At 38.8% G+C, this 14969-nt stretch overlaps 1 protein-coding gene across 3 annotated transcripts in view; it reads left to right on the forward strand.

The window, feature by feature from the left end:
• The first annotated feature begins 4241 nt into the window (after positions 1-4241).
• The window catches only part of AlaRS (alanine--tRNA ligase, cytoplasmic), a 144279-nt gene continuing 133551 nt past the window's right edge, over positions 4242-14969 (forward strand). For 2 of the 3 annotated variants that reach the window (XM_090377519.1, XM_090377521.1), the window contains exon 1: positions 4242-4293. In XM_090377519.1, coding sequence (XP_090233645.1) covers positions 4289-4293 — 5 coding nt within the window. In that variant the 5' untranslated portion in view covers positions 4242-4288. The remainder of the gene's footprint in view (positions 4294-14969) is intronic. The other variant, XM_090377520.1, reaches the window with a different exon arrangement.

Consider the following 14969-nt stretch of genomic DNA (forward strand, 5'->3'; position numbering starts at 1 on the left):
ATTTGTTTTCTGTGGCAGCTGCACGTGCAAGGACGTTCTTCAGGGCATCTACAGTCGACGTTCCCGGTCTAAAGCCGTACTGGTTTGGGGACATTAGGTTTGCCTGTAGGTAGTGAGCCTGTATTCTGGTTAACAGAAGTCGTTCCAAGAGTTTACTGCAGACTGTTAGTAGGGCTATTGGTCTGTAGGAAGTTGGTTGGTCTGGTGGTTTTGTCGGGTTTTTAATTATGAGTTTAATATTTGCTTTTTTCCAGTCCTTCGGATAGGTTCCAGTTTGGAGACATAGATTGAAGAGGTTCAGTAGCATGTCAGGGGCTATCTCCACCACCTTCCTGATGATTTCGGGCTCCAAGAGGTCCGGACCCGGACATTTCTTACTTTTAATAAGGTGCGCAGCCGCTTGTAGTTCCTCTATTGTGAAATCCGGTTCCCTGTCTTCTGTTCGGTAGTGGTCATTCTCTGTGCACATCTTGATTTGTTGGGGTGTCTGTGGGTCTACATGAGGGTGGAAGGTTGCATCCAAAATATTGTTAACAGATGCCTCCCAAGAATTGGTAGCATCTCCCTGTGGTGTTATGGTGGTTGAAATTACCTCTCCCCTGGGAAGTTTATTAGTGGTTACTTTGTAGACCACCCCCCAGGGGTCAGTGTTGCCAGTGGTTGCGACCAGATTTTCCCACGAGAGTTGTTTACTTCTGCGTATGAGCGAGGTGTACTGGTTTCTGGCCTCTTTGTAGATTTCCCGTAGTGCATCCACTTCAGGGGCAGGCCAGGAGCGTCTGGCTCTCTGGAATGCTTTTCGTTTGTCCTGGACTTCTCTTCGGAGCCTCTGGAGCTCCGGACTCCACCATGGTACAGCACCTGAGGCAGGTTTTCTTCGTTTTATGGCAGCATTCGCTGCTTTAGTAATGATCGCTGTGACTATTTTTTGGAGTTGGTCAGGGTCTTGGATTGTTTGAATTGCAGCTTGCTGTGTATCTTTTTCTGCTATTAGGGTGTCTCTGAATTGGTTCCAGTTTGCAGTGTTCACCGCATATCTCTGCAGCATTTTTCTCTCAGGATATTGTCTCTGATGGTCTCTGTTGAGTTGGAAGGTCAGGACCCTGTGGTCGGACGTTGTCCAGGCATCCTGAACCGTCCAGTCTGTTATATTGCCAGCAATGTTTCTAGTGGCTAGGGAGACATCGATGGTTGATTCCCATCGTAGGTTGCAGTAAGTCGGTAGTTGATTAGGTTGGTTTAGCACTGTTATCGTTGATGTTGCTAGGAATTCCTCCAGGCGCTGCCCATTCCTTGTCCCCTGCCTGTCCGGGGTATGGCTGTACCAAGCTGGTGACCTGCAGTTCACGTCCGCTCCTATTATTAGTTTCTGGTCAGGGAGGATATTTGTTACATGTTCTAGGTACCTTGTAGCCATCGTTATGTCCTCTCCAGGGCGGCAATAAAGGGCTACGACGTAGAAGGCTCCCAGTGCTGAGATAAGATGCGCACAGACTGCCCAGGCCGTGCAGAGGTGAGTGATCCTGGTAGCTGTTATATCTGGGTTTCTGACCACAATAGCGGCCGAGGGGATTTCATTTTCAGGTTGTATGATCTTGTATTGTAGAGGGTATCCCCTTACTTGATTGGCGGCTGCGTATGGTTCTTGGAGTATGATGATATCTATATTTTCGTCGTCGGCTTTCATCCTGACCTGGTCGGCCACTGCCCTGGTTCTATGAGCGTTTAGCTGGAAGAATTTGATTACTTTAGTGTTGAATTGTTTATGGTGTGGTGCCATAATCTGTTCTGGATTGGGTCAAGCTCTTGTATTTTTGGTATATGGGACACATGCTGTCTCTGAGGGAATGGGAGGCATCCATTTTCTGACTTTTGCAGTTTGCACAGACGGCGTCTGTGCTCTTATTTGGGCAGTCGGTGAAGTTGTGGCCCTTGCCAGCGCAGTGGCCGCAGGTTCGCACAGCCTGGGAGCATGTGTGCGATGTGTGTCCGAACTTGCAGCAGTTGTAGCATTTGATGATAGCCACATGTTCGCGGAATCGGTGGCCGCTCCAATATATATAAACTCTAGTCTGATTTATAAGTATTTGCCAAGCCAGCGGGCTCAGTTCTACCGACCAGTTGACTGTGCTCGAGGACTTGGTCTTGATGGTGTGCTTGGGTATCACATGATCATTTAGATTTTGATCTGGCAAATGTTTGGACAGATTTCTATCAAACAATTCTCTTGCGACCTCCTCAGGTTTGATATCCTTATCAAGGTCGTATTAGTCGGTCTCAGGTGAGGGCAATGGGTTTTTATCCTTGAAACTAGGGTTTTTCCTTCAGCAAACAGGAAATCGGCCTAAGACCGTCGCCGATGCTCCTAAAACCTACAATAAAAACAACGACGTCGAGGAGTACTCCAAAGTTCTGCATTCCATGGAGGGGTGAAATGGGAGTTTTTTTTTTTTTTTTTGGCTGATGCTGCATAATCTTGCTTTCATGCATCGTATGCCTCTGCTAATGCTAATGCTAATTCCAGAGTCTGGAACGATGTGCTCCGTTGAAAAAAACCTGCATCATGAATAGCTACTTAAGACAGAACTGCCACCACAAGCAAGCAACTGGAGCTCAGTAGTATCACGAACCAGCACAGTAAGCTGCCTGTAACAATCACAACAATGCTGATAGCACCATGAATAAGCCAGGTAATGTAAAGAGAAAACCGAAGCGGTCGATTATGTGGATACGGAAATGGAATTGGACACTCACCCAAATTCAGGAAGAGAATACCACATCCTTGCCCTTTCGCACCGAAAAAAATTCATTCGTTATGTTCCTTCACGCAGCACATTCACTCATATGAAAACTATGTACTGTGTAATCTAGCCTTTTAACTATTATCTTCCATACCTACATTCGCAGATGAGTTTCAAAGCATTTCAAGATCCACACCTCCAGACCACAACAGCCTAATCTACTAGTTCCAAGACGAAAGAACCCTATTTTTCCTAATTATGAATTTTTTTAATATTAGGGTGACCTTGAAATTTACTTTCAACTACACACGTGTATTGGGTCTGTAAATTGCATTTGTTCTGTGGTCGATTTTCCAGCTTTGTGGACGAAAAACCCCAGTTTTCGGGGGGGGGGGGGATAAAAACCTTGCTATCTATGCCTGAAACCGACTAATTCAGTCACGGAGTGAAAATGCTCATAAACGTTCATCGATGGGATTCGATCCCAGGCCTTTTCCATCCGGTGTGGGGGAGGACGATGACGATACCACTGTGCTCCCCACCCCGGCACCCAATTACAAAATGCTTATTTTATGTCCGTAGACGTGATTTAAATTCAAAGTTTTTATGCCTGCTTTGATAGGATCCTTGATCAGGTGGCTTTTTGTAGCCAAATAGAGATGTCCTGGAATCGATTCCCACCTACGGATCCGATCTGGTAATGGAGCATTTTCTGTTGGTGATAGAACAGCCTGCTGCAAAGTTTATTTCTATCATCTTCACTTCCTGACGATAGGTAGGATGATTCTCTCCACCACCTCGCTCGTACAGCAACATAAAAACAGAAATAGAATGCACATGACATATGGCAAAATAATAACCATATACTCTTACAGGGATAGAACAGCCTTAGGAATAGAAAAGCCTTCTAGAAAGTTTATTTCCATCATCTTCACTTCCTGACGATAGGTAGGATGATTCTCTTCACCTGGCGGAAAAGACCTCACTTAGAGTCCCGTCGATGACGCGAGGAATTTTTATGGGCGTTTTTTTACAATGTGGCTGAGTTAGTCGGTCTCAAGGAAAGGTAGCATGCTTTTTCTCCCCGAAACTCGGGTTTTTCTTCCAGCCAACAGTAAATTGACCTCAGTATACACGCGGTTTACAGATAATATACACAGAGCAATATAACTGTAGTCGCTGACTATAGCCATATTGCTCAACAACAACCACTTGCCCTACAACAGCAACAACTGTGACATCACCAGAGAAATTTTTTTTTTTTTTTTTCCTGCACCGGGTCAGAAATAATATCTGGTGATTTACAGCCAGAAAAGATACATCAGAACAAATAAATGATTAATAAGAAATAAAGTAATTCCTTTAAAATATACATGAAATATCTCATTAACATTAGCATTTAATTGCATAAATAAATTTCTTTTTTGTTGTTATACATATTTTAAAGAAAAGGTTTTATTTACATTATTTGGATCTTGCATCGCGTCCTTAGAGTTTTTTTTTTTTTTTGTGCTTGTCTTCTGTTGTTGCCACACGTGGCACGACATATGTGGTAGGACTATTTTGATTCATGATTTAATTATATTAGTTATTTATTGTTTCGATCTAGTTTCGGTTTTTTCCTCTTTCAGTTAAATAGCATTTAATAAGCGAAGCTTGGGAAGTTAGTTTTTAACCAACTGAATTCTGTATTATACGAACGGGATATACCACTTGATATTTTGTGTGAGCTGGTAATTGCTTAGGTTGTACAAATGAATACTGCAAGATTTACTGCATCCATTAATTAATTAAAACGATATCTAATATTTCTGTGACACATAGTTTCAATGTATTATAATAAACTAAATTTGAAAATAGGTTGGGGTACAGAATTTTATCGTTACACAATATGACCATATTACTAGCGATTACATCAGACACCTTTCGAGTTTAGTCCTAATAGCGGCATTTTTTTTGAAGTGTGCAAAAATCGCGTGGCCACATTTGGCCCTGTTTTTTGACAGACCACAATTTCTTTCATAAAAGTGGACAAAACATTGATAATAAGCTGGTTTTTATAGGAGAATTGTGAAGGAAGATCTTTGTGAGTATTTATTGGAAGGAAATTTAATTTTTTTAAAAAATAGTACTGCATGTGAAGATTTATTTTATAGTCTAATAGAAGAAAAAGCAACATTTGTTTGAAAATTAGAAGATTTTATAACTTTAAGAAGGGAGTTCAATGTTTTTTCCAAGTGACCACTATGTTTAGGAATAAAGCATATACGTGAATGCGCTATGCCTCATTCTGTCTTTTCAAATAAGGTATTTGTGATTCTTGTTTAGCTGATTTGCTTTGATTATCTTAAATTTTGTTTTGATTAAAAAAAAAAAAAAAGAGAAGGAAATTATAGAAAGAAAGGTGTGAAACTGATTTTTTACGTGATTCTTCCCACCATCTTGCTTGTGTAGCAACATAAAAACAGAAAAAGAATACACATAACATATTGGAAAAAATAAATAAATAATAATCATATACACTTTTAGGATTCATGATGGGCAAATTGTGGAATTCCTCTATATAGGGAATTCCACATTTTTAAATAGGAGTTCTAATCAATTCTGTGGGAATTCAGCTGAAGATCCCACTATCACTGTTAATTTTGTCACCTCTGAGATCTGGCAACCTACAAATTCTGCCTCTCTTCCCTTAAGATTCACATTCCTGTGCCCTTTAATAATAGATTATGCACTTACTCAGATTATGCACTTGAGGGGCATAAATTAAAATTGAGGAAAGACAGTTGCGGAATAGATGTGCAGAAATTTGCCTTTAGCCAGCAAGTGGTTGATTGCTGAAACAAACTTCGATCTGTGGTTGTGGAAGTTGATAGCTTAAATAAATTCAAGGAAGAACTAGACAAACTTTTGGAGGATATGGATAGATGGGGAAGTAATTTTTTTTTTTTTTGGCTGATGCTGCATACGCTTTGCTTTCTTGCATCATGTGCCACAACTAATGCTAATGCTATAAGTATTTGTTTTGTGATCAAGTAGTTTGTTTTTATTGCACATATATAGGTTGTGCTAACCAGAGAAACAAAAACTGAATAAAAACTGTTCATGGCTGTTATAAAATTTTGAAAATAAAGTTCTGTGATAAACAAGTGCCCACATAGGTAAAATTTAAAATAATTAATAAAAAAAATTCTTTTATGATTAAGGCATTTTATTTTTATAATGCATATTTGGAAAAAATTGCAAAATGCAAGGAAGCATAACTTGCCAGTACTAAAGTAGTATTGACGAGAAAAATTAAAAGGTGAATACAGAATGTATATTTAACCCATGTCATATAATAGTAAAGGATAACATTATGATGAGTTTGAGATGTCAATATTTTATTTGACTTTTTTTTTTTTTTATTTCCAAAAAATAAAAATAAAAAAAAAGGAAATTTATTTTTTCCAAATTTAATTTGGAAATAAAATCATATCCTCTCATCTAACTTTGCCCACCAATATTTTTTAATTGATTATATAGTATCTTCTGACTTCATTTCAATATACTATGAATTATGAGAAGTCAATTTTTTGTTTAGCATTTAATCGATGCTAGGTGGGTAAGTTGCTTTTCTAACCCTGATTTTCACATGTCTGTGAGACACCAGTTGAAAAATGTCTAGATGCCATAGAGCCAGCTTTTGAGCCAGTTTTTGCGAGCTCAATGTGAACATCTGACAGATAACATAGTCATTCATGTTTCCTTTGCTAGATCCCGCTTGAGCATCAGAGTTTTAATTCGGGGATGAGTGTCCTTGAAAATTCTAAAAGATATGGTAAAAACATTCTTTATTATTATTATTGGTTTCTCTTATGTTTTTGTTCAATATATTGTAATGGAGTTTAGCAAATCATAATTAATTGAACATTTTCAATTCAGTAAAAAAGAAAAAAAAAGTTGTTTTTTTTGCTGGTTATGAATATAATTATTTACACTTTTAGTACAAGGGCAGGTCAATAAGTAATGCACTATAAGCTGTAACAACTTTATTATCTGAGATATTGTAACAATACTTCACATACATAAAGTACAATCTTTCAACTCAACAAAATATCACTCAAAGTAAGAACCATCACACTCTCTGCATTTTCTCCAGTGTACTTTCAGGAGACTGATGTTTACACAAATGTTTAATCTCAGAAATGAGTTCCATATCACTCTCAAACACTTTACCAAGCTTGTTCCTTCATTCTACCAAAAAAACTGATGGGGGTGAGGTCAGGATTATATGGTAGATGAGGCAGTATGATCCACCCCAGGTAGACGATCTTTGACAGTGTCATTGCTGTGTATATGTTTGCCCTTGATGTCAAAATCATCTTCCTTAAACCATTGGAGCTATCTCTGGACATTACTCATTGTGTTATCGTGATGAAGTGACATCCTGCTGATTTAATTCAGGTCTTTTGGTTTTCATAACTTGACTAAGCTTTGTCTGTACCCATTTCGTGGAATGTCATTTGGTTTGTGGGTTGTAATGGAAGGGTTATGTTTCATCACATGTGATGATCTCTTTAAAGCAGTCAGGACTGTCAGCATCAAATTTCTCAAGAAGATCTTCACAGATCCCTTTACTTGCAGCCATCATCTCCCACATCAGCCGCTTAGGCACCCATCGAGAACACATTTTTCTTTACCCAAGTCTGTTGACGATGGTTGACATTTACACAGTGTCCATCAGTTGTGTAGTGTTTTGTCATTTTGAATGAGTTGGTCAAAGAACTCTTTTTTCACTGTTTGTGACAAACATTGGTCTTTTGTCTCTTGATGTCGAAATCATCTTCCTTAAACCATTGGAGCTATCTCTGGACATCAATCATTTTGTTATCGATGGATAGATGTGGCCAACTGCTCACCCAATTTGAACAGGAACTCACTGTTTCCAGAAACAACTGTCACTTTGCCCATCCATATCTTACCAGAGAAATGATATTAGGTCTGTTAATGGGAAATTGGTACTATAATAAGTGTACACCATAAATTCTTTCATCTTCCTTGTGCATGTGTGAGTAATTGTGCATTAATGATTTATCTGCTTTTGTAATTACTATGTTCCAGAAGAGGGAAAAAAAAATCAGGAAATATAGTTAGGGAAGGATGTTAGGTGGTTGTTTTCCATTAAGATTATTACTAATAATACCACTATTTTATCACATGAAATTAATAATATAGTTTATTAAGCTATTCACCTAAACTACTATACGTTAAGGTAACATTTCAGGTATCTTACTGATACCCATCATCAGATCTTGCTGTTGGGAGAACAAAAATAGAAAAGGAATTACCAGTATTACAATTATCAATATTGTAATCATAATATTGATAATTGTGATTGTAATATTGATAATTGTATTCAAAGTTGTAACCCTTTCTATTTTTGTTCCCCCAACAGTCCGATGATTTCAGTAAGATACCTGAAATGTTACCTTAATGTATAGTAGTTTAGGTTGGTTATTGGGTTTTATTGGTGCATTAGCAACTAAGGCTATAATGCGCCAGTAGTTTAGGTGAATAGCTTAATAAACTATATTATTAATTTCACGTGGTATAAGAATGGTATTATATTTAGTAATAATCTTAATTAAAATTCAGGAAAAATAATGCTATGTAGCTGTGTTATAGTTTTTAAACCCTGGGATATGAAAATCAACAAGCATAACCACTTTGGCTACAAAATAAAATTAAAAAAGACTATTTTCATTGTTACAATGATATTTTATTTTTATAATGGGTATATGGGGCTTAGAGGGGAACAGGTATTCGGTGTGTTATCACACACTCAGTCTAATGATAATATAATTCGATACATTGCAATTTTGCCTTCACAGCCACCAGGCCAGGGGTTAACAGTAATAATACAATACAATAATAAATAGAGAGCATTGATATATCAAACATAAGGAAATGCGTAAGTCGAAATACAGCTCAAAACTCCAAGTATAATACAGCTATTTACAGTACAATATATAAAGAAGATATTGGCGCCCTTGATGTCGAAATCATCTTCCTTAAACAGATAATTTCACATACAATAGTAATATTGTAATAATAAACAGGCAACGTTCTTTGCACTGAACAGAAGCAGTTCATCATTACTTGCTGTCATACTGAAAAGCTAGTATGCCATCTTCACATCAGGTGGCTTGCAGCATTAAGACGAGCTTCGGGAGAAGGATCAGGGGACAGGGAAGTACAATTCACTGATGGAATCAATATCTTTCTACTACAGAAGATTTAGGAGAAGTCCGGTCGGCCTGCTTCCCTAAAATCAACTCGTGCACACCTCGATGGTAAGCCCTGTTACATCACTTAGATGGCAATGAACGTGTAGAGTGGTTCTCTTCAAGATGCCTGGTCAGCGTGAAGAGGAAAAGACCGAACCCTCCAGCACATGACAGCACGAAGAAACAAATGGCCCTCACTCCCCAGCAGCTTTCACTCCCCCCCCCTTACGGCAGCAAGAGGATTAGAGTGGAAGCAGAGGGTGCTAAGAATCTTTGGGTACGACCAGGCTGCTGTGCACGGAAACTGAACTTGGCCTGTTACAATGTAAGATCGCTCATCGGTGAAGACAGGATATTAGAGCTGGAAAAGGAACTAGAAAATGTGAATTGGGATATCATCAGTTTGGCTGAAACAAGAAGAAATGAATCATTTATAAGTTTATCAAGTGGAAATTTGCTGTACACCAATGGAAACAGTGAAAGGAGCGTAGGTGGAGTTGGCTTTCTGGTCCATAAGGATATAAAAAACAACATTTTGGAATTCAAAAGTATATCACCAAGGGTGTCAAGACTAATACTTAGGATTTCTAAGAGGTACAAGCTAAAGGTTATAATGATTTATGCACCAACATCGAGCCATGATGATGAAGAGATTGAAGAAATGTACACCGAAATTGAGTCTTCTAGATGAGCAGAAAACCCACTACACTATCATTATGGGGGACTTCAATGCTAAGGTTGGAGGCACCTCTGTAGCCAGGTGGGAAGGAGCAGCAGTGCGTAGCACACGCTTCTTGATTAGACCGAGGTTTGAGCCCGTCACCGCCAAATGCGGAAAGGTCAGTGAATGACCACCGCATATCCCGGAACAATATGGCCTTAGTTGCTAATGCTCCTAAAAACCAAATAACAAACAAACAAACAGCTAAGGTTGGAAAAAGACAAAACAGTGCAGAAAGAGGAGCTATAGGAAATTTTGGAATTGGAGAAATAAATGAAAGGGGTGAAATACTTGTGGAATTTTCGGAATCTCAAGGATCGTCAGTAATGAACACTTTTCAAGAAAAGGGTGAACAGAAAGTGGACATGGAAGAGCCCAAATGGATTAACAACTAATGAAATCGACTTCATCCTCACTAACAGAAGATATATCGTGAATGATGTTACCATCCTGAATAAGGTAAATGTTGGAAGTGATCACAGAATGGTAAGATGCACACTGGATATAGATGTAGATATAGGAAAAGAAAGAAAAAAAAACTGACTCGAGTATATAATACGAAAGTCTTTTAGATAACAAAAGGGGAGAAAAAGCAGTATGTACTGGAACTTAAGAAAAAGCTTGAGCTTCTGCAGACTTTTCCGGACCAAGATATTGACAAGGAATATTACAACTTTCTGAAAGTGATAAAGTCCAAGAAACCTATAGGGAAAAAGAAATCCAAAGAAGAAAAAAATTAGTCAAACACTTGTCATGATGAACCGAAGATGACAAATGAAGAGCAAGAAAAAACTGACAAGGAGAAAATTGAGTATACTGAGTTATGCAAAGCCATTAGAAAGAGACTCAGAGAGGACATAAGAAGATTTAAGGCGTCTCCGTAGCCAGGTGGGAAGGAGCAGCAATGCGTACCACACGCTTCTTGATTAGACCGGGGTTCGAGCCCGTCACCACCAAATATGGAGGATGCGGAAAGGTCAAGGAATGACCACCGCATATTCCCGAGCAATATGGCCTTAGTTGCTAATGCTCCTAAAAACCAAACAACAACAACAACAAGAAGATTTAACACAGGAAAAGTAGGACAAGCATTAAGGGAAAACAAAGGACTTAAATCAGCAGCCATGAGCAGTAATACAGAAAGACAAATGTTACTGAAACTGAAGAATAGCGATGGTGTACTTATAAATAGCAGAGATGGCATAATTCAAATAGCAGAAGACTACTATAGAGAATTATACAAGGAGCAAGAGAATGATGCCAGCAGTGGGGAAGATGGAACGCAAATTCCCCATCCCCTTCCTTCATTTCCCTTCATTCCCCTTCTCAATCTCTTCCATCATGCAGTATGATTGATGACTTTTGAGGTTATGATGAACATCATGGCGAGGTCCAATCTTCCTTACATTTCGAGGGTACAGCTCTAAAACAATGTTCGCAGGCCGGCTGATAGTGCACCAGACTGAACCTATTGGTAATGCTCTAGGAGGCTTCCGGATCAGCTAGTGTATAATCTTGCTGCCTCTGCTCTGCCAGATAGTGACTGGAGGGAGTCCAAGTAGTATGTATGTGGGGGGGGGGGGCATTGTCATAGCCACGTTATGTCAAGGATCTGGGTATATTCTTACCATGTATATGCCATATCCAAAAATTTCATTACTTCATACGGCATGTCTCACCCACTTTTTCTTACTATTGAATACACCACGAATTGTCAAACTAATAGAGTAAGCTTATCTGTAAAAAGATCTAAACCTCCCAAACACTTCCTAATTCATTTCACAAATATACGTGGTCTCAATTCTAATCTCAACGATGTCCATTTCCACTTGCAGTCTGCCAAACCCCATGTACTTTTTCTGACAGAATCTCAGTTATCAGTTGATTCAACTACTGCACATCTCAGTTGCCCAAATTATTCGCTGTATGATTCCTTTCGCCTCAAAAGTGGTACTTGTGCATATGTCCGATCCGATATTCCCTGTCAGAGATTTGGTAATTTGGAATCTTCTCTTTTTGATCTTCCCTGGCTTAAAATATCTCTACCTCATTGTGTGAAATTCATCTGTTGTCTCTACCGTTCTCTCAACTCCACTAATCAATTGGAGCTCTTTGACTTCCTCTCTTTGCAACTTGACTTTCTCCAGTCCAACTTTCCTAACAGTGAGGTAATTTTCCTTGGTGATTTTAATGTTCACAACTGCAGCTGGCTTCCATTTTCTAGTCACACCTACCCAGCTGGTCGAGATGCTGAGGCTTTTGCAATTACTAATGACCTTGCACAGATTGTTCATTTGCATACAAGAATACCGGACAATCCTAACCATACAGCCAACATGCTTGATCCTAAAAAGGGTGACAAATCCGTCCCATTGCAATTACTTCTACTCTTTTTAAAGTAATGGAAAAATCAATTAACCGCCAACTCTTTAAACTACCTAGAAAGCATTCCGTCTTATCAATGATTGCCAGTATGGATTCCGTCAGTGTCGATCCACTGGTGATATTCTGGCTTATGTTACCCATTTATTGACTAATTGAATGGAAAGGTTTGGTGAAACACAAGCAGTTGCTCTTGACATCTCAAAGGCTTTCGATCTTGTTTGGCATTAAGGCCTTCTAAACAAGCTTCCATCTTATGGTTTGCCAACTGTTTTTTGTAATTGGTTATCCAGTTTTCTCTCTGATTGCTCACTGAAGGTGATGGTAGATGGCTTTCTGTCTTCTAACTTCTCCACTAATGCCGGTGTCCCACCAAGATTCAGTTCTTTCCCCCACTCTTTTCCTCTTGTATATCAATGACCTTCTTCCATTGACTGGAAATCCTATCCATAGTTTTGCCGATGATAGCACATTGCATTCAACTTTCCATTTTGAGAAACCTTGTCCTGCTCAATCACCTTCAACTTCTCGAAAATCTGCTACCAATTCCTTAAATGCCGATCTTCAGGTAATTCTCCAGTGGGGCAAAGACAACTTACTTGATTTCAACCCTTCTAAAACTCAGTCTTGTCTTATATCTCGCAAAAAGGATTCTTCTGCTCCTATGCTTATCTTTAGTAACACTCCGCTTTCTAGGCAAAATGATATATCTCTTTTGGGGATTACCCTGACTTCTAATCTCTCTTGGCACAAGCACATTACAAATATTGCTTCCTCTGCATCTAAAAAACTTGGTTTTCTCTTTCGCTCTCGGCGTTACTTTTTTCTTCCGAACAGCTGTTCACTCTGTACAAATCGCAAATCCGCTCTACCATGGAATATTGTTCCCACATCTGGAGTGGTGTCCCCAAAACCTCTCTCAGTCTTCTTGATTCCATTCAGAAGAGGGCAGTTAGGTTAATAAATGATTCATCTCTAACAGAGTCTCTCCACTAGGTGTCTCATAGATGTACTGTTTCTGCTGCGTGCCTCTTCTACAGATATTTCCATGGGCACTGTTCTTCTGAATTGGCTTCTATAATTCCCACTCTCTCTTTAAAAACAGTCAGAGCACGTGCCACCACCAGCCATCATCCATATACTGTTCAACTTCAAACTCACAGAACCAACTTTTCATCTTCCTCGTTTATTCATTCAACTGCCGTTTTCTGGAGTTGTCAACAAATTTTTTCTTCTGAATGTCTTCTTTTTTCTTCTGAATGTCAGGCATAATGGTGTTTATGCAACACCATTATGCCTGGCAACCCAAGCACGGTACTAAGTACTATAGGTTCTAATACTTCTCGTGTTTGGGGTTTACATAAAACAATAAAAAATGTAACACTTACAACATACCTGATGTCCTTCCTGATGAGGTAGAACATGCGTTGAAGAAAATGAAGAATCAGAAAGCCCTGGGGGAAGATGAAGTTACTGTAGAGTTGTTAAAATTGGGAGGAAGAGACATGGCACAAAAACTGACAAGACTCTTTGTAAACTACATTAGGAAAGGCATGATGCCTAAGGAGTGGAATAATGCAATCATAGTTTTGCTGCATAAGAAAGGAGATAAATCAGAAATTGGAAATTATAGACCAATTAGCTTGTTATCCCATATCTATAAATTGTTCACAAGGGTCATTACTAACAGATTAAGAAGAATATTTGATGAGAATCAACCAAAAAAGCAAGCTGGCTTTAGGACAGGATTCTCAACTATGGATCACCTTCACGTAATGTCACAGCTAATGGAGAAAGCAAATGAATATAAAATACCATTATGCCTGGCATTTGTGGATTATGAAAAGGCATTTGACTCCATACAGCATAAGGCAATGTTTCGGGCACTGGGATAGATACCCCATATATTGTGATTTTCAAAAAAATATATGAGAACGCTACCTCCTTTATTAGACTAGACAAAGACAGTGGCAAATTTAAAATTGAGAAAGGAGTTCGACAAGGAGACACAATATCTCTGAAGTTGATTACTGCGCCCTAGAAGAAGCTTTCAGATTAAACTGTTCGCAGAAAGGAGTCAATGTGAATGGAGAGTACCTAAACCATTTACGATTTACAGATCACATTGTGGTCATAAGCCACGATCCCAAAGAATTAGAGGAAAATCTTAATCAGTTATGCACAGTTAGGAAGGATTTTGGACTAAAGATGAATATGGCTAAAACAAAAGTAATGATGAACAAGTATGCCACGGAAAGGGAAATAATGATTGAAGGAGCAGTAATTGAAAAGGTGGAGTCATATACTTATCTGGGACAAGTTATTAGCTGTAATAATGATAAATGGCTGGAAGTCAAGAGAAGAATAAATTTTGGATGGATAGCATTCAGGAAATATAGTCACATACTGAAGAGCAATATCCCAGTTTGTCTGAAACGTAAAATAATGAATCAATGTATACTCCCCACCATGACTTATGGAAGTGAAACTTGGGCACTCACCAAAAGAATGGAAGAGAAGCTAAGAACTACACAGCGAAGAATGGAACGAATTATATTGGGAATCAGACTGTTAGATAAGAAGAGAAATACGTGGATTAGGCAGCAAACTCAAGTAAAGGACATTCTTATCAAAACTAAAGAACTAAAATGGTCTTGGGCAGGACACATAGCTCGAAGACATGATGACAGATGGACTAAGAAAATAACAGAATGGTACCCAAGAGGAGCTAGAAGAAAACCTGGAAGACAAAGGCGGAGATGGATAGATGAAATTCATGAGTTTTTGAGTAGTAAATGGATGGCCAGTGCTCAAAACAGAAGGAACTGGAAAGTTGCTGGAGAGGCCTTCATCCTG

The sequence above is a fragment of the Mastigoproctus giganteus genome, chromosome 7, assembly GCF_048544385.1.
Source record: "Mastigoproctus giganteus isolate SK-2022 chromosome 7, ASM4854438v1, whole genome shotgun sequence".
In the NCBI taxonomy this organism is placed as follows: Eukaryota; Metazoa; Arthropoda; class Arachnida; order Uropygi; family Thelyphonidae; genus Mastigoproctus; species Mastigoproctus giganteus.